Genomic DNA, 20,101 nt, shown 5'->3' with positions numbered 1-20,101 from the left:
GTAATCCCGCAGTTTGGGAGGCCGCTTTGGGAGGCCGAGGTGAGTGAATTACCTGAGCCCGCGGGTTCCAAGACCCATCCGGGCAACTTGGTGAGACCTCATCTCTACAATAAATCAAAAATTAGCCGGGCATGGTAGCGCGCGCCTGTAGTTCCAGTTACTTGGAAGGCTGAGGCAGAAGGATCGCCGGAGCCCAGCAGGTTGAGGCTGCGGTGACTGGCAGCAGGCCACTGTGCTCCAAGTCTGGGCAACAGAGTGAGACTTCAACTCAAAAAAAAAAGGAAGGCTCACTAGGAGGTCTCATAAATAGCCTCAGGCATACAGTGGCTGGCTAATTTGCCTTGAGGCTCTTAGCAGGACAGTCATGAACTAACTGGATTACTATATCTCCTCAGCAGAGTTCTCCAACTGTGTCCCCTGGGCTGCTAGCCCTATATGCAGCAACAGATCCCAACATCTTGGTTTCTGCATTGTAGCTGTTTTTCCTTACCACATATTTCTGGCAACTTACAGAAAAGAGGAACCATGCTAGGATGGAGGCCTGGCAGCCTGTGCCCAGGAGTTGGGCAAGAGGCCTGGCTTACAGAAGAGGCTAGAGATGTCCATTAGAGTTACCAAAATCAGATCATGTCTCTTAACTAATATAAATAATTATTCTACAATTAGGCAGGAAGGGTTAAAAGAACAGTTGCTGGGACTAGGTTTCTAGGTGGTGAAAAGCAGAGACCAGGTGCTTTTACCAGCCTGCTTAAGTCTGCTGAAGATAAGCAAAAGAAGAATATTTAAATGAAAATTCAACTTCCATCCTCGAATATCTAGATAAGAAAATTGCCTTGATGAACTTCCCAGGAAGTCTTCTCTTGTTCACCATGTCAAATATTTCCAGTCATATGAAATACAAGAATCAGGGCCAGGTATGGTGGCTTACACCTATAATCCCAGCACTTTTGGAGGCTAAGGTAAGAGAATTGCCTGAGCCCAGCAGTTCAAGACCAGCCTGGGAAACTTGGCAAGACCTCGTCTCTACAATAAATCAAAAAACTAGCCGGGCATGGTGGTATCTGTAGTTCCAGCTACTTGGAAGGTTGAGGTGGAAGGATCGTCTGAGCCCAGCAGGTCGAAGCTGCAGTGGCTGTGAGTGTGCCACTGTACTCCAGCCTGGGTGACAGAGTGAGACTCTGACTCAAAAAAAAAAAAAAAGAAATACAAGAACCAGAAATTTCCTGTCATTATGATGTCAAGAGCAGAGAATGCCTTGTTCTTACCACTTGGTGGGACATGAAGTCACCCATTACTGGTTCTGCTAGTTACCACCTAGAAATGATAAGCAGGATGCTTTTCTTGAGATTCGTTTTCATTCAGCTTCTACTAAATGTCAGGTTCCCTATTAAGTATTTGGAAATTCAAAGATAAAACAGACAGTCTCTGCTCTCAAGGAGCTCATAGTCCAGGAGAGAATGACACGAAAACAAATAACTGCAGTTTGGAGTGATAGTATTGACACGAGAGTGTGTACTAGGTATGGTAGTGGCACAAGGAGGTAATGATGAATTCTGTTAAGGAAAGTGCCACAGAAAGGGAAAAGCTTGTGGGCAGGTGGAGATGAGGGCATTCCAAGTAAAGGTACCCTGCCACGAGACCACCTTGCCAAACTCAAGGAGTTTGGAAAGTGGTTCAGTACAGTTGGATAGGATATCTGCAGGAGACAGGAGGGAGAAAGAGGCTGGAGAGGCAAGGACCACACTAGGCCACCCACTTCCCATTACTTTGTATACAACGGGTCCTCTACCTCTAGTTTTTTCTTGAAAATAAATGTTCCCCATTCCAGGCACTCAACAAGCCTCTGCATGCCCAGCACTAAATGAGGGACACTGGGGGATATGACCCTAAGGAGTTTACACTGAGCCTAATTGGGTGGATCAAACACACACACCACACAGTGAAAGCAAAACTCACACCAACACGTGCATCAAATTATAAATGGCACAGGCTGCACAAAGTACTAAGGGAATTCACAGGTTCTTAGCATGAGACAGAGCTTAAAAACTATGCAATTAAAGAACTGTTCAAAGGCTTGCCTTCCCTTGACAAAACCCTGGCCAAATGAGCCCCTATAGGATGCGTGAAGAATATTAGTCTGGCTGAGTTCAAAGGCCACCAACCACGTAATGCCCAGAAGGCTTTTACAGCAATACAAGAGAGGCAACCTCAGATAAGACAGGGTCCCAAACAAGACCTTTTCTCCACTGGTGAAATGGATGAGATGATTAAGTGCACAGCAGCTGCCTAACATCTTCATATTTCCATCATTATTGTAACTTGTAGAAAATAACATTTCATGGTATATTATGACATTTTATGGCTTGCTTCCTCAAAAACCCATTTTTCAAAAAAAGCATAAATATTTCATTGGATCCTTTTGCATCTCTAGACTAAAAGTTTCAGGTTCGGGTAAGGAAACATTCAGTTTATTCTTCATCTGAAGAAACTTTCAGGCCTCTGAAGAAGCCAGCACAAAATCTAGAGTATGAGAAAGCCCCTGGCTTTTAACGGTCCAGAGCTTCCAAAAGTAAACCCTGCTGGTCATGAATTGACTGGGCTGAAGGCCTTCCTTACTCCTTAAGACCGTAACACCTCTGGTCCTGGATGGGAGGTCACACTATTGTGCTTTAATACCCTGCCAAGCCTAGGAGAGTTGCCATAGAGTGGGGGCACAAGGAATGGCACTCACCCTCATGGAGGTCTCGCCACCATGGGCCTGCTGCAGCCTGAAGACCTGGGCCACCATGTGCTCTGTGGAGGGGTGCAGCAGGATCCTGCGTGAGGCCAAGCCTACCATGACATATCGACCCATGGGAGACAGGCTCACGGAGATGGCATTGGGACCTGAGGACCAACAGAACAGAAAGATATTTCCCAGAGTTCTTGCCTTTCCAAGGAAATAACTTCCACTCAGTTTTTCTCTTTTCCTCCAATCTTCACATTCTTTTGCTCATGTTGGAGTTATCTCAAAGGATTGAAGTGAGGTTCATAATAAGAAGGCATATATAAATACATTGAGTACAGTGTTTGACACATAGAAAGTACTTAATAAATGCCACTGTTATGATATAACCCATTTTTTAAAAAACTGGTATCATGCCACAAGTACTATTTTGAAATCTACTTTTTCATATATTATGAACATTTTTCTATTACTAAATATTTTTCTGAAAGAGCCATTTAAAGGCCAATTACATTCTATCACTGCACCATCATTTACTTAAGCTTAACTCTGAAAAAAACTTCTTAAAGCAACAATTTGACATGTTTCTATATGATAACACTGCTGTTAACATCCTTGTATGTAAATCTTTGTATAATTTCCTGACTATTTCCTTAGAAGTGGGTTTGCTGGATCAAGGAGCACACACATTTTGGGAAGCTTTGTTGTTGTTTTTTGAGTCGGAGTCTCACTCTGTTGCCCAGGCTGGAGTGCAGTGGCATGCCTTTGCCTCCTGGGCTCAGGTGATCCTTCCACCTTAGCCTTCCAAGTAGCTGGAAGCACAGATTGAGCCACCGTGCCCAGCTAATTTTTTTTTTATTGTAGAGATAAGATCTCGCCATGTTGCCCAGGCCGGTCTCAAACCCATGGGCTCAGGCAGTCCTCTTGCCTCTGCCTCTCAAAGTGCTGGGATTACAGGTTTGAGCCACCATGCCTGGCCTTTGGCAGCTTCTAATGAATGTTGCCAAACTGTCTTGCAGTGTATGTGTGTGCCCAATTTCCCAAACCATGACCAAAAAGCTCCTCCCTTATTCCTGTCCATCACAATAGGAACATGCTGGTTATGCTATTGTGGCAGGAAGGACACTCATTCTGAGATTCTTCCGCCATGTTATTAGCCAAGGCTCTTGAAAAGCAATCTTTCTCTGACCTGTGCCTCAATGAAGGCAAGGCTGGTATATGACCATTACTCCCCCCCAAGCCGTGCCTCACCTAGGAATGCCCATGCCAAGGCACCAGTGTCCCTGTGTCATTAGGTTGGGCTTCCTATCCCTTACCAAATCGCTTGGTGTAGAGCATTTCACCCAGGTTATGGGGAGCCAGGGAGTACACTGCCAGGATGCCTTCATCAGGAAAGCCCCTCTGGCTGCTAGGGATGAAAGCTGCCAGGAGCTGGCCATCTGCAGAAATGTCACAGCTGGCATCATTGTAGATCTTGCAGTTCTGTACCAGCACATTCACGGAGGCTGCATCAGACAAAGAAAGAGAAGAGGATAAGAAAGTTTGGAGTTGGGGCTCTGAAAATTCTGGGGCCAAGAAATTTTAGGGCTTCCTAAAGGCTTGAACCCTCTCTAGAAATGCTAAAGGATACCCTGCCATTCAAACAAAAATGTCAAAATGAACAAGCAACACAAGAGGCAGGAGATTGTTTTAATAAAAAACTGCAAAACAACACTAAGACTGCAGAGTCTTAGTTCACACCCAGGAGACATCGAGAGATTAGATAAGGAAAAAGTTATTAAAAGTTATTCCTAGTAAGCCACTCAACAGCTGTTATTGTCTAAAAGATCAAAACTAAGATAAATGAAAATGCTAATTCCCAGAAAAAGGTGATGCAGGCAGGTTCTTGGGGTAAGAACCTTATGCAACACCTAGTATGTGACCTCAGAGAAGGAATTCATTTCACAAATTTGTGTCTTCTTTATTTAAGAGAAAGAGAACTGAAACATTTAGACTTCAGTGTCCTGGACAGCTCCTTGCTAACACTAATGGCAAACTCCACCAAGACAAGATAAAGAGAAACAAAGTCCAGCTCTAGCTGGATGTCTAGGGCTCTTTTCATTTCTCACTAGGCTCTACACCTTATCCTATTGTAAGCCGATGTCCATGAACAGCCCTATTCTTCACTTAGCAGTTGTTGAGAACGAAGTGCAAGGTTGGCCGGGCTGCAGGCTCAGCCCGCTGAGGCTGCAGGATCTGGGGGTGGAAGAAATGTCTGTCGGTGAGGAAAATCCACTCCACATGATAGGGGTGATGAGATGTTAGCCCACACTGGCACAGTGCCTACATGCCTTGTTTCAGTTTTCATTTTAATCCCTCTCCGAGGCCCACTGTGTGATTCCCTGCCAGGAGGAAGCGGCTTACCCTTGATGTGAGCCTGGAACAAGAGTGCCTACATCAGACACAAGCAGAACAGTCAAAGGGCCCAGGCTTCTTTGGGCTTTATCTCAGAGGCATCATGGTAAATTTTAAAAAGCCAAGCCTAGCCGCCCTCACCAGATTCCAGACTTCAGTAAGCCAAATGCCAAGTTTCCCTAAGAAATTACCTCAAGGAAAACAAAACAAAGATTGCTTTTTCAGAGGCCTCGAGGCTGTGGGATCAGGCACTCGGAATGATTTGTAAAACTGTTATTTGTTCTTCTTTCCCTGTGTGTTGCTAATGAAGCCACAGAGATGACAGCGTATATCAAAAAAGGCATCAGAACACATTGATTAGGCTACTATGCCAATTCTTGGGGGCTGACACCTACAGTACCATTACACATAACACCGAGGAGGGACCACACGGATGGTTCTGTTTGCTAACTAATAAGATAATGACATCCAAATACACATTGCTATCACCATTAGGCCTCTCTACTGCTCAGCTCCCAACTCACCATCTGCTCAAGTCTATGTGGCTAGATTTATCTAGTTAGCACTGGGACCGTCTGCTACTTACTCAGGGTCCAGAGCCCTTTGCCAAAAAAAAATGACAATCTCCCCCTCCTTTGGACTGACACATGATTCCAGTTGGGAATGTAGAACCAATGGAATTGGGAAAAGCTTCAGCAGTGAGTCCATTTTGGACTTTTAGGTTGGCACAATGCTCAGAAAGATAAAAATAAAGTAACAATTTAGACTCTAACTACCAAGGGCAGGGAAAGAAAGAACTTAAATCAAATATTAAGTAGTACATGAAAATAAATAGGGAAGGAGAAGGAACTCTATAGACTCCAAGACAGTTTTCCCCAGATACCTACCATCTTATCCACATTTAATGTCTCAAAAATGCATGGTGGGTATTTTATCAAAGTAGCCTTGCCTTTCTTGCTGTTACGCAGATCTGGCTCGCGTATGTTAACATGTATTTTGGTCACACACATATTCTGCCTATAATGACCCTCAAAACTCACCTGGGATGAGGGTTAAGGAGGAGACTACAAGTAAGGTTTTCCTTATATTGGAAAGCTTGGTTGGTCACACAGACAAAAAGCATTTTGTCAGCCTCAAACCTGGCCACTGAATTTGTGTTTGTATTATATGATGGTGAGTTCAAGTCAATGGCCAGCTCTCAGATTCTGCCCCCTCCCCTGATTCTGCCTAACTTCACAACTGCTCCCAGCTACTGCAATGGGCTCAGAGAGATGTGCAAATGACAAATGAAAAGAGAATGCTGAAAACTGTAACAGCTTCTCCAACAGCATATTCAGTTTCAGAAATTTTGCAGCTAGTGATCGAGGGTTTCACTTCTACCCTAATGAAGGGGATGTGATAGGCATAGAGTGATCTGGTAGCTTCATTTCAGCAGGCACTGGGTGGTGTGTTTACAATTTCATTTTTACATTTGCTGCTTATTGTCTATTAATTTCCCACACGGAAATGGAAATGTTCAGTTACAATGGTGAGTGGCGTTGCTTCAATTCACTTGTGCAGCTTCCTCTCATAAGGATGAAATTTTGATGGGTTAATATATACAGGAAGGGATTTTTTTGGATCTCTATTACTTGTTTTCTTGGGCCATAGGAAAGTAATGTACTAATGACAGAGGACAACCCAGGCTTTTGGGATTCAGTAATAATAAAAACAGTAGAGAGAAAAAGGTGGAGTAAAATACAGCCTAAGACAATGGCAGCTTTCATGCATCAGAAGTCTTTGTTGTGCTTTATACCTTGCCTTACAGCAGCGGTTGACAAATTTTATAAACTTTAGTATGCAGCAGAATCACCTGGAGGGCTTATTAAAACAGAATGTGGTGTGAGGCCTGAGAATATGCATTTCTAACAAACCTCCAGTATCTCTGGTGCTGCTGGTCAGGGTCCACACTTGTAAATTATCTCCTTACCAAATAGCCCTTGACTTCTGAGCTGTAGCTACAGCAGCTGTCTTTCACTTAAAGGCAAAATACATCTTGGAAAGGATGATGGGGCAGTTAGCTGGCTTCATCAAAGATAGGAAAATCAAGGATAGAAAGAAAGGATTTTTCAAATCAAAACTGCTTGTAAGAACTTCAGGGGGCAGCTCCAAGGGAAGGTAAAACGATGCAGGAGACAGCAGGAAGCCATGTTCCAGACTCTGCAATGTAATCTCCTCCCAATTAGAAATGATTTCCAAGTGAAAATGCCCTAGCAGGGAATGGGAGGGGTTAGAAATACTGATGCCTGGAGGAGCAGATGGCTCTGCCTTTCTATCAGCTCCATAAATTATAAACAAACACCTTGTACAAAGATTGATTTGTAGCCTGTTGCTGGCTGGCCAGATGAGGCCGTGGGAGCGATTAGTAGTTGCAGTGCTTTTGCAAATGCATTAGTTATCTATTTGGAAAACCCAAGGGGGTTTAAATCAGCAGGAAAATTTCCTGTTGGCTATCTCTGAGTCCCTCTGGTTTCAGAATAAGACCTGCACAGAACTCTAGATGACACTATAAGCATACCCTAAAGGCAAGAGTCACTATATCCCTTGTAGTGTGATTTGCCCCACATCATTCATTCTCTGGGTTTCCTAAGCCTGTTCTGGCAGGACACCCTAGTGACCAATACTATCCACCTAATAGGAGTTTACTCATAAAAACCACAATGACCAAAAAAAAAAACCCCAGGCTCAGTGGCTCAGGCTGTAATCCCAGCACTTTGGGAGGCCAAGGCAAGTAAGACTGTCTGAGCCCATGGGTTCGAGACCAGTCTGGACAACTTGGTGAGACCTCTACAATAAAATAAAAAATTAGCCGGGCATGGTAGCACACACCTGTAGTTCCTGCTACTTGGAAGGCTGAGGTGGAAGGATTGCCGGAACCCAGCAGGTCGATGCTGGGGGTGGCCGTGAGTGTGCCACTGCACTCCAGCCTGGGCGACAGAGTGAGACTTCAATTCAAACAAACAAACAAACAAAAACCACAATGAAACTGGGCATGGTGGCTCATGCCTGTAATCCCAACACTATGGGAGGCCAAGGTGGGAGGATTGCTTGAGCCCAGGAGTTTGAGACCAGCCTAGGCAACATAGCAAAACCTCGTCTCTACAAAAAAAAAAAAAAAAAATGCAAGCGGTGGTGTATGCCTGTAGTCCAAGCTGCAGTGAGCCATGATTGTGCCACTGCACTCCAGCCTAGGTGACAGAATGAGACCCCAACTCAAAAAAAAAAACAAAACAAAGCCAGGCGCAATATCTTACACCTATAATCCCAGTACTTTGGGAGGCTGAGGTGAGAGGATTGTCTGATCCCATAGGTTTGAGATCGGTGTAGGTAACTTGATGAGACCTCATCTCTACAATAAATTTTTTAAAATAGCCAGACATGGTGGTGCATGCCTGTAGTTTCAGTTACTTGAAAGGCTGATGCAGAAGGATCACCTGAATCCAACAGGTTGAGGCTGCGGTGGCCATGTGCATGCCACTGCACTTTAGCCTGGGCGACAGAGTGAGACTCCAACTCAAAAAAAAAAAACAAACCAAAACCAGGAAAACCCCATAATGAAACTAATATGCTACTTTTTTCATGAAAGTAGACTTCAAATTATCTGTGCATATGAGGCCTTATTCACAAACTTCTAAACTCTAAACAGATAGTAATTCATTAATCCTACGTCCCAAGTAAGAGAAACGGTGGCAATAATCTTTAGCCTAACTCCAGAAAAGGACTAAATGCAATTCAGATTGCAACTAACTGGTGGCTGCTGAACCCATGAGTAAAACTCTGAACTAGTGGCTCCCAGATACAGGCTGTTCCAAAGCCAAATGCTACCTTTCACAGGGAAGTAGGTGACTTTTGGAAGCCATCCCACAGCAAAAGAGACTCTTAACTTACTCTACTAACAACTGAATCTATCAAGAGTGGAGATCAAAACTGTAAGTAGATTTCCTTCAGAACAACAAGGAAACACAGTTAAGTGCTAACCAGAGGAACTTCGAGTAAAAGAGTAATACCATGGAAAGGAATGCTGGCTACTTTCAGACATAAGTGTCCTAAACTCCTAGAAGTTAGGTTTATCCTAAGGATAAAACACTAAGAAAAATAAAGCACTTTTCAAAAGGAGAATTCTAACACCACAAAGTGATTTAAAGGAGGCAGACAGGGGAGCCATAACTAAATGAGCCAATCTGGTTGCACATGATGTGCTCTGATCAGCTTGGGTTTTACAAGAGCCATGTTCAAAAGATGGAACACAGAACTAATGACAAATATCAAGGAGAATGCTAAGAAGTTGTAGTCTGAATGAGTTGAAACTTCTAAAAAAAATGTTAAGGACAACCAAAGGTTTTATAAACTATGCTAGCAACATGTCCAATGCCTGTATTCTTCTGAACTGTTTTTGCTTCCTATTAACAAAAATTATCTTCAACTGGGTAGAAACATCATTTTTAAGAGATATCAGAAGCCCATCAGAAATGAGCCTGTTTAAATGAATACCTCTCTAGAGATGGAAAATTCCTATCTAAGAGTACTAGAAATGGCTATAGTTGTGACTTAAGAATTATGGCCATACCCTCAAAGAATCATAGATATCTCTTCTTAGATAAGAAGATAACATAAAGTCACTAAATCTCCTTAAGTTAATTTACAAATTTATTACAATTGCAATAATTATGCCAGTAGAATTTTAGGGGGAGGAGGTATAAAAAGGTGGTTGTAAAGTCTATACAGAAAAACAAAAACATAAGAGCAGGCAGAAAAATTTGAGATTAAAAAAATAACAATAGGGAACTTGTTCTACCAGATTTTAAAACAGAAAGTCTCAAAAATTAATCCCATGCAGAACTTTCACATGAATAATCAGATAGATCAGTGGAACAGAACAGACAGTCCAGAAATATATCTACATACACAAAAGAAATTAACAGTATGATGAAATTGACATCCAAAATCAATGAAGACAAATGAATTATTAATTAAACAAGTAAGTAGCCATATGGGGGGAGGAGTCAGATCATACTTTGCTTATTTGGGACTAAGTGAAATTTCTTAGTGAATCAAAGACAAATATGAAAACATGAAAGCTCTAAATGATCTTCCTAATGATGACACAAAATCTAGAAACCATAAAAGGAAAGTTGTATAATTGTCTACCTAAAATAAGTCCTATGACAAAAATAACCTTCAGCAAAGTCAAAAGAGAAATGACAAGTGGGAAACTCCTATTATAAGTTGATTTTCTGATTTATAAAGAGCTCCTGTAGAATTGCTAAGGAAAAGACCAGTTACACAATAGAAAACCAGGTAAAGCACATGGACAGGTCAAGAAGAGGCAACACAAATGGCTATGTATGTGAGGAGGCACACAACCTCGTTTGCAAAATGAGAAATACAAATTTAAAATACCCATATGTGGCCAGGCCCAATGGCTCAAGCCTGTAATCTCAGCACTTTGGGAGACTGAGGCAAGATGACTGCCTGAGCCCAAGGGATTCGAGACCAGTCTGGACAACTCGGTAAGACCATGTCTCTACAATATATCAAAAAATTAGTCAGGCATAGTAAACGTGCACCTGTCACTCTGGCTACTTGGAAGGCTAAGGCGGAAGGATCTCCTGAGCTTAGCAGGTTGATGCTGGGGTGTCCGTGAGTATGCCACTGCTCTTCAGCCTGGGCAAGAGTGAGACTCTGATTCAAAAATAAATAAATAAAATAATATAATATAAAACACCCACATACCACCTTCTTACATATAAGATTTGTAAATATCCAAAAATTTGGTGGCAAATTCTATCAACAAGAGTTTAAGAAACTAGGTACCCTCATGAACTGCTGGTGGGAATAAAATTAGGCATAACCCATACAGAGTGTGGTCCAGCAATAGCTACCAAATTTACAAGTGCACATGCTCTTCTTCCCTGCAATTACACTTCTAAGAATGTGTCCTATAGATGTACTTGCACATGTGCAAAATGACAAACTCCAGCATAGTTTACAGAACAAAAGACTGAAAACAACTAAAAGTCCTTCAATGGGAGACTGGTTAAAAAAAATTGTATGGTACATTTATATAATGGAATACTAAGCTGTCATAAAAAGGAACAAGTAAACTATATATTGATATGAAAAGATCACTGAGACATACTATAACGAAAGAAAACTGCAGAAAATACAGATGAGTACATAAGTGAGTTACATACATACACAGCATGTTACCACTTGGACTAGATAAAAAGTGGAAAAACCTAAGTTTGCATTTGCTTATCTATACATATAGCATCCTTGAAAGGATATATAAGGAACTGCTAACAGTGGTTCCCTGTGGGGAGAAGCAAAAGGATCGGGAGGTTTCCTAATTTTTTTTGAGTTGGAATCTCACTCTGTTGCCCAGGATGGAGTGCAGTAGCACGCTCATGGCCACCACAGCCTTGACCTGCAGGGCTCAGGAGATCCTTCTGCCTCAGCCTTCCAAGTAGCTGGAACTACAGGCGTGCACCACCATGCCCATCTAATTTTTTTATTTATTATAAAGACGAGGTCTTGCCACGTTGCCCAGGCTGGTCTCGAACCGGGGACTCAGGCAATTCTCTCGCTTCCGCCTCCCAAAGTGCTGGGATTATAGGCATGAGCCACCATGCCTGGATCCTACTGTATTATTACTTAATACTTTTAGAATTTTTGAACGATAAGTATATTATCTATTTCAGATGACAAGAAAAGAAACAAAGTGACAAAATAATGAAGCAAAATAATTTTAAATAAATTATGGTCAACAAGTTCTAGGTCAGAAATCTAGAGATAAACTAGCAAATTTAGTTTTCAATAAGGAAAAGGTAGACAGAGTTGATTCCCAGAAGAGTTAAAGAACAGATTACTGGACATATGGCTTATGAGCACTTAGAAAGAAATGGATGATTGCTACTAAGGTTTCACTAAGAACAGGACATGAAAAATTAACCTCATTTTCCTTGTCTGCTAAGGATACCAAGACTGATATACTGGGAAATGCCACAGACAGAGAATATCTTAATTATTTTAAGGCATCTGACAAGATCTTACATTACACTAAAGACAAGAAAGAAAAACGTGGGCCTCAGATATGAACAACCAAACCCAGGGTGCTAATTCATAAACCTTACACAGAGGAAGTCCACCATAACATACCACAAGGGTTGGTGCAATGTCCTGACTGATTCACCATTTTTTGCTAACAATCTGAAGGAAGACATAGAAAGCATGTTTATCAAATTAGTAGATGATGTGAGGAAGTGACGACAAAGGAAATGGTGGCAGTACAAGAATAAGCATTTTGACAGAAACTTAGCAGCAATGGTCAAAGTGGTCTATTAAGAGAAGTTGTTAAGCAGAACTACTTGATCTACTCCTTGAACTACTATTCTTGAACTACTCCTCAAGAATGTGTAAGAGAGGGTTCTTCATTAGACAGAAAGTAACATGACATATCTACAATGCTGTGATTCCAATTGAACAAGTGGGACATGGGACTGCAGACTGCTCTAGAAGCAAGGAAACTTAACTGTTCGACAGTCATGTCTGTAAATCAGATATCAACCTACCACTCACTTCAGTCAATTCAGGTCTGGATCAGTCAGTGAGTTCAATTCATGTCACTATAGTCTATGCTCAAAGGCTTTGCCTGCACACCACATGGGGAGGAAGGAACAACAACAACAAAACTCTTAGCAATGAATTTCAATGTAAGAGTATTAGTCTTAGGAAACAGATAAATTCAGTATTGGAGTACTTGGTACAACTACAAAGGCAACTGGCATGGACTCTTAAAAAATATTGGGCCAGAGAGACTGAATTCAAAGAGATTTAAGGAACAACAACAAAATCATTCTATTCTTTCCTGAAGGATCACAAAGTTTCACTCTCAGTTCCTACGCTTCCTTTTCTTTCTCTTCCTGTCAGTTCTACCTCAACTTTAGGCTTTGGTCAATGAACTACTAGTCCACAAATTCCTCGGGACAAAGAAACGCCTGCTTTGTGTCGACTTTAGTACCTAACATTGTTGATGAGGGTGGATGCTCAAGATATGTTTGCTGAATTGTTTAGAGAGTTGCAGAGAGTAGTTGAAATAGGACAGGATCAATAGCTACTCAATTAGATGATGAAAACCCCAGTCCTACATGAATTTCTGAGTTCTGGCTCACCAGTAAATGTAACATGTCCACCAGTAGCCCCATTCAACCCTGGCTTACCATTACTGATTTCTGGAAGGTCAAACTTAGTGAAGTCCCACCACTGGAGCCGGTAGGTAGTATTGGCAATGTTACTGGCCACGGCAGACTGTCCATCACCAATTACTGCCCCTGATGAGGGAGAAGACAAAGAGAACACATTATATTATTTATCTGCATGTTTCCACTTAAGAACATAAAGCAATATCTGGATTAGTAGAAGAGAGAGAAGAGGAAGAAGTATAAGGCTGAAGAAAGCTGATAAGTCCCATCTGGCAAGTCTTTGTCTCAAAGGGAAACCAGACGTTTCTCAGGGAACACTTCTATGTGGAAAGACAGTCCTACTCATCAGCCCCTTCCATCATTACTTAATATTTATTTAGTGTCAGCAATGTGGCAGGTACTGTACATACATTCTGGTAGGCTCAACATCTAAAGAGACACATGAATTTTCACAAAAGAAAATTGGGAGAAAAAAATGAAAAACAGGAAGACACAATTGACACAGAAAAGTCAACAGAATTTCAGTTCCTAAATGCCCGGATGGTAAGCAGCACTCTTTGGGAGAAAGCATCGTCTCCTTTGTATATCACCTTCTTCCTAATAAAACAGCTCCAAAAGAAGTTTCCTCCAGGGAAGAGGCAGCTAGCATACAGCTGATTGGATGGAGAGAGACAGTAAAGAACAAATGAGGTATTATTTGTTAATCTCTTCGGGACCCCCGGTATGTAACACTGCAGAAATTTAAGAGCCTAGCTTTGTAGCATCAGAATATTTTTATTAAGGCAATCTTTTATAATACCAGACCCCATCCACCCCCTGCCCCCCGAAACTCCTTGAATCCAGATTCACTTGTAACACCTCACGGTTTAACTTTCTCTGAGATATACTCTTGTATGACATTTTTTCCCTTGGTAACCAATTAAATAAAAAATGGATTTTTTTTTAACAGGGTGACACTTTAATTTGCAGTTGTATTTCATTTACATGAACATGTCATTTTCTCCTCCTCCTTCTGAAGTGCATTTCATACACAACCACCCTTCTGATCAGACAGAGTCAAACCCTCTTGGGAGAATAGAACATTCTTGTATGCTAGAGCACCTAAATGGTATTCTCTGCTGCAAAGCAATAGCTACTCTGGGAACCTGAACTTGTAAGAGCTTATCAGCCTTGGAACAATGGACAATTTTATACCCAGATTCTTCTGTATCAATGGGTCTTCTTCCACTACGCATATCACTGCAAAAGCGTTTTGCAAACTGTACATACTTTTTCTTTCAGAGAGCTGCATTTATTGCTCTGCTACTCCTGGTGTTTCCCTATTCTTTCCTCAAATGATGAAGAGATCATTCAGAGAGAAAATGTCCTCCATACAAACCATGCAATATGGAAAAAATACTCTATTTGCTCTTTTGCAGTTCTGTTGGTCACTGCATCTAGTTTACTGATAGTCCTTGTCCTTTTCTCAGTTTCAACTTATAAAGAAAATTCCAAATAACAGTTCAGTTCCTGATGAAACCTCTAGATCATGCATTCTCAACATGGGTACTATTACCCCCATGGGGATAAAAATTGGTTCATGGGGGCAAAAAAAATCTTAGAAGTGCCAGAGTATACAGATATACATTATATCTGTGATAATAAAGTTTCACGGGAAGGGAGATGATTAGGAAAAAAATTACTAAAAAGTTTCCTTAGGAGGACAATAATGAAATAACGCAAAATAAAACAAAAACAAAAAAACACTGCTCTAGAGAAATCAATGCCCCCAAAACAACACATTCCTTAAAATCTTCCAGATTCAAAGGCATAGTTCCAAACAGTCATGATCTTCCTGAAGGTCTGAAAAAGACAGCATTTGGGGATGTTGTCAGTGAGTCAGTCCACTGACCTCAAATCCCTTTTGGGGGGCCTGCAGGATAGCACTCAGATTCTCCTTTAATAATTACATCTGCTTTGGGAACTTTTGCTGAACCTCTGGTTTACAGGGAGGGTAAGATACTGCAGGACTTTATTAAAAGGAGCTTTCTTGATTTTTCTAGGCCTCTTTGATAATGACAATCATGTTTTAGTTACAAAGCCTACCAGTTTCCTAGGAATGATTATTCAGTTTCATTCTGACCCAGGCTGAATTCCACTGAGCTTCTGATTTGTTTCCTGGGCTCACTTGTCTAAATGGCTGACATCTCCCTTTGGCCACTAGTCTCTTTCAAATTATTTTAGTTCCTTATTGTTTCCTCCAGCTTCTAACTGAAAAGCACATAACCCCAAACGGTAGAGGGTAAGTTGATTTTCTCACTCTATGATGAACAAAATGCTAGTTGCTAAGAGAGGATAGAAGATAAATAGAAGAAACCACCTCATATTCTAGGAGCTTATTCTGGGGGAACAGACAAGAACTACAAAAAACAGTTCAGGAATAATACCAGATGCTTTTTGAGTATGTGCATCTGCAAATGGGACCACAAATTATTAAGATTCCCAACTCCCAGCTCCAGAGACAACTTGTACAGTCCATGCCTCAAGAAGTACCTTCTGGAGAACAGCTGGGCAATCAAAGAAACACATAGGGTCACATTGTATGGAAAAGACTAGGAGATGCACTCTGTCAATGGTGCCTGAGTGCTGAGGAAGAATGAAGTCTGGCACCAGGGAGAGTCGATTTTCAGTGCCATGTAAACAGAGACTAGGGAGCTAAAGATGCCAGCCACAGATTGTCTCCAGGTTCCCTTCTGCAAGAACTACAGGCCAACAGAACTGGTCTCCTGGAAACATCAGGAAGAAAAAGTACCACTCTGTTAAAAAAAAAGCCCAACCATTTAGTAGGTCTCTGGCCACTAAGAAGAAGGTATAGAAAATGTGCCAGGGTGAGTTAATGGACTGAGCTACAAAGCATTTACATAGGAGGCACTTAGCCTCAGAAATCAAATCCTGAGAGACAGCTGAGGGATTTTTAAGGCCTCAGGGTTGTCCCACATAATAACAGAATGGAACAAATTGGACTCAATCTCTGCACTACGGGGCATCATTACTGATCCCATGGACACTAAAAAGATAATAAAGGAATACTATGGACAGCCCTATGCCCACAAATTTGAAAATCTAAATAAAACAGATCAATTCCTTAAGAGATAGTCTATCACAATTTAAACAAAAAAATAATCTGAGTCAGGCATTGTGATTCAGGCCTGCAATCCCAGCACTTTGGGAGGTGGAAATAAGAGGATTGCCTGAGTCCAGGGGTTCGAGATCAGCCTGGGCAACTTGGTGAGATATCATCTCTTCAATAAATCAAGAAAATTAGCTGGGCATGGTGGTGCACACCTGTGGTTCCAGCTACCTGGAAGGCTGAGGTGGAAAGATCACCTGAGCCTAGGAGGTAGAGGTGCGATGGCACGTGAGCATGACACTGCACTCCAGCCTTGGCAACAGAGAGAGACTCCTACTCAAAAAAACATCAAACAAAAAAGAAATAATCTGAGTAGACCTATATCCATTAAACTGAACCAATCATTAACAATTTTACAAAACAGAAAGCAGCAGGCCCATATGGTTTCATAGGTGAATTCTACCAGACATTTAAGAAGAAATTGTGCCAGTTCTTTACAATCTGTTTCCACCTCCCAAAGTTCTGGAATTACAGGCGTGAACCACAGTGCCTGGCCCAGATTATTTTTTTGTTTAAATTGTGATAGACTATCTCTTAAGGAATTGATCTGTTTCATTTAGATTTTCAAATTTGTGGGCATAGGGTTGTCCATGGGATCAGTAATGATGCCCCATAGTGCAGAGATTGAGTCTAGTCTGTTCCATTCTGTTATTACGTGGGACAACCCTGAGGCCTTAAAAATCCCTCAGCAGTCTCTCAGGATTTGATTTCTGAGGCTAAGTGCCTCCTATGTAAATACTTTGTGGCTCAGTCCATCTTACAGAAATACAAAGTACCTATACTAACATCATACTCAATGGTGAGAAACTAGATAGTTTCTCCTAAGATAAGGAACAAGGCAAGGAAGCTCTCTCTCACCACTCCTTTTCAACACCGTTCTGGAAGTCCTAGCTAACGCAATAAGACAAGAAAAGCAAATACAAAGTATACCAATTGACGGGAAGAAATAAAACAATATTTGTTGGCAGATGACATGACTGTCTCTCAAAGGATCAACAAAAGACTCCTAGGCTATTAAGTGATTATAGCAAGGTTTCAGAATGAAAGGTTAACATAATTGCTTCCCTATATAACAGCAATGAACAAATGTATGACTGAAACTTGAAATTACCATTTTTGAAAGAGACAGGATCTTTCTTAGTCACCTAGGCTGGACTGCAGTGGTACAATCATAGCTCACTGCAGCCCCTAACTCCAGTGTTCAAATGATCCTCCCATCTCAGTCTCCTGAGTAGCTGGGACTACCCACAAGTGCCACCATATTCGACTAATTTTTAAAAATTTTTTGTAGACATGGGGGTCTCATTATGTTGCCTAAGCTAGTCTGGTTCTACTGCACCCAGCCTGGAACTTGAAATTAAAAATAAAATACCATTTTCATTAGCACCAACAAAATGAAATTCTTAGGTACAAAATATGTACAAGATCTATAAATCTATATGCAGAAAGATACAAAAGTGATGAAAGAAACTACAAAAGATATAACTAAATCAGAGAGCTATTCCATGTTCATTAATAGGAAGGCGCAATACTGTTAAAATACAATTCTTTCCAGTTGGATCTATAGATTCAATACAATACAAATCAAAACCCCAGCAAATTACTTTGTGGATATCAGCATTCTTTTTTTTTCTGAGTAGAAGTCTCACTCTGTCATCCAGGCTGGAGGGTAGTGGTACACTCCTGGCCACTGCAGCCTCAACCTGCTGGGGCTCAGGTGATCCTTCCACGTCAGCCTTCCAAGTAGCTGGAACTACAGGCACATGCCACCATGCCCAGCTAATTTTGTAATTTACTGTAAAGATGGGGTCTCACCAAGTTGCCCGTGCTGGTCTCGAACCCGTGGGCTCCAGCAATCCTCTCACCTCGGCCTCCCAAAGTGTTGGGATTATAGGCATGAGCCACTGCACCCGGCCTAGCAATCTGATTTAAAGTTTATATGAAAAGGCAAAAGACCCAGAATAGCCAACATAATATGAAGGGAAAACACAAAGTTGGAGGCTTGACACTAACAGACTTCAAAACTTAACATAAAGTTACAACAATCAAGACAGTATGGTACTAGTATAAGAATAGACAATTAGATCAATGGCACAATACAGCAACCCCGGAAAGAGATTCACATAAATATAGTTAACTGATCTTTGACAAAGAATCAATGGAGAAAGGATAGTCTTTTCAACAAATGGTGCCATGAGACAACTAGATATCTACACACACAAAAAATAACTAAATCTAGACACATTTTGTTTTTTTTTTAGTTGGAATCTCACTCTGTTGCCCAGGGTGGATTGCACTAGCATGCTCATGGCCACTGCAGTCTCAACCTGCTGGACTGAGGTGATCCTTCCACCTCAGTCTTCCAAGTAGCTGGAACTACAGGCACACAACACCACACCCAGCTAATTTTTCTTGATTTATTGTGGAGACGAGGTCTCGCCACGTTGTCCAGGCTGGTCTTGAATCTATGGGCTCAGGCAATCCTCTCGCCTCTACCTCCCAAAGAGCTAGGATTACAGGTGTAAGCCACCATGCCCAGCTTTGATACAAACATTACACTTTTCACAAAAATTAACTCAAATTGGACCATAGATTTAGAGGTAAAACACAAAACTATAACTCGTACAAGATCTAAGAGAACATCTAGGTGACCTTGGATTTACTGATGGCTTTTTAGATACAACACCAAAAGCACAACCTATGAAATAAAAAGTTGAAAAGTTGAACCGCATTGAAATGAAAAACTTCTGTTATAGCTGGGTGCAGTGGCCTATAATGCCAACATTTTGGGAAGCTGAGGTGGGAGGATTGCTTGAGGCCAGGAGTGCGAGAACAGTCTGGGAAACAGTGAGACCTTGTCTCTACAAAAAAAAAAAAAAAAAATAGCTGAGTGTGGTGGGGCATGCCTGTAGACCCAGCTACTCAGGAGGCTGAGGCAGGAGGATCATTTAACTATAGGAGTTCAAGTCTGCAGTGAGTCATGCTTGTGCCACTGCACTCCAGCCTGGGCAACAGAGTGAAACTTACTAAAAAACAAACAAAAACTTCTGTTCTGTGAAAGATACTGTTATGAGAATGAAAAGACAAGCCACAGACCGAGAGAAAAATCTTTGCAAAACACTTATCTGATAAATGGTATACAAAGAACTCTTAAAACTATACAATAAGAAATGAACCACCTGATTTTAAAAATGGGCAATGGATCTGAACAAATACCTTACCAAAAAAGATACACAAATGGCAAATATGCATATGATAAGATGCTCAAATCATTAGAGAACTGCAAATTAAAACAACAATAAGAAACCACCACCCACATATCAAAATGGCTAAAACCCAAAACACTGACAGCACCAAATGATGGTAAAGATGTGGAGTAACAGGAACTTTTTATTCACTGCTATAGGAATACCAAATGGCATGACTACTTTGGAAGACAGTTTGGCAGATTTTTTTTGTTGTTTTTTGGGGGTTTTTTTGAGTTGGAGTCTCACTCTGTCGCCCAGACCGGAGTGCAGTGGCCACTCCCAGCCCACCGCAGCCTCGACCCGCTGGGCTCCAGCGATCCTTCCG

At 41.5% G+C, this 20,101-nt stretch overlaps 1 protein-coding gene across 1 annotated transcript in view; it reads right to left on the bottom strand.

Annotated features, from left to right (window-relative positions):
• Window positions 1–20,101, bottom strand: part of AMBRA1 (autophagy and beclin 1 regulator 1) — a 203,444-nt gene that overhangs the window by 34,323 nt on the left and 149,020 nt on the right. Inside the window, exons 12-14 of the mRNA XM_021716181.1 lie at window positions 13,378–13,488; window positions 4,042–4,230; window positions 2,732–2,886 (exon numbers count right to left, since the gene is read on the bottom strand). Coding sequence (XP_021571856.1) covers window positions 2,732–2,886; window positions 4,042–4,230; window positions 13,378–13,488 — 455 coding nt within the window. The remainder of the gene's footprint in view (window positions 1–2,731; window positions 2,887–4,041; window positions 4,231–13,377; window positions 13,489–20,101) is intronic.

This window comes from Carlito syrichta, unplaced genomic scaffold (genome assembly GCF_000164805.1).
Source record: "Carlito syrichta isolate Samal-C Ts95f unplaced genomic scaffold, Tarsius_syrichta-2.0.1 Scaffold308253, whole genome shotgun sequence".
Lineage (NCBI taxonomy): Eukaryota > Metazoa > Chordata > Mammalia > Primates > Tarsiidae > Carlito > Carlito syrichta.
This window is presented reverse-complemented; position numbering and strand designations above follow the sequence as displayed.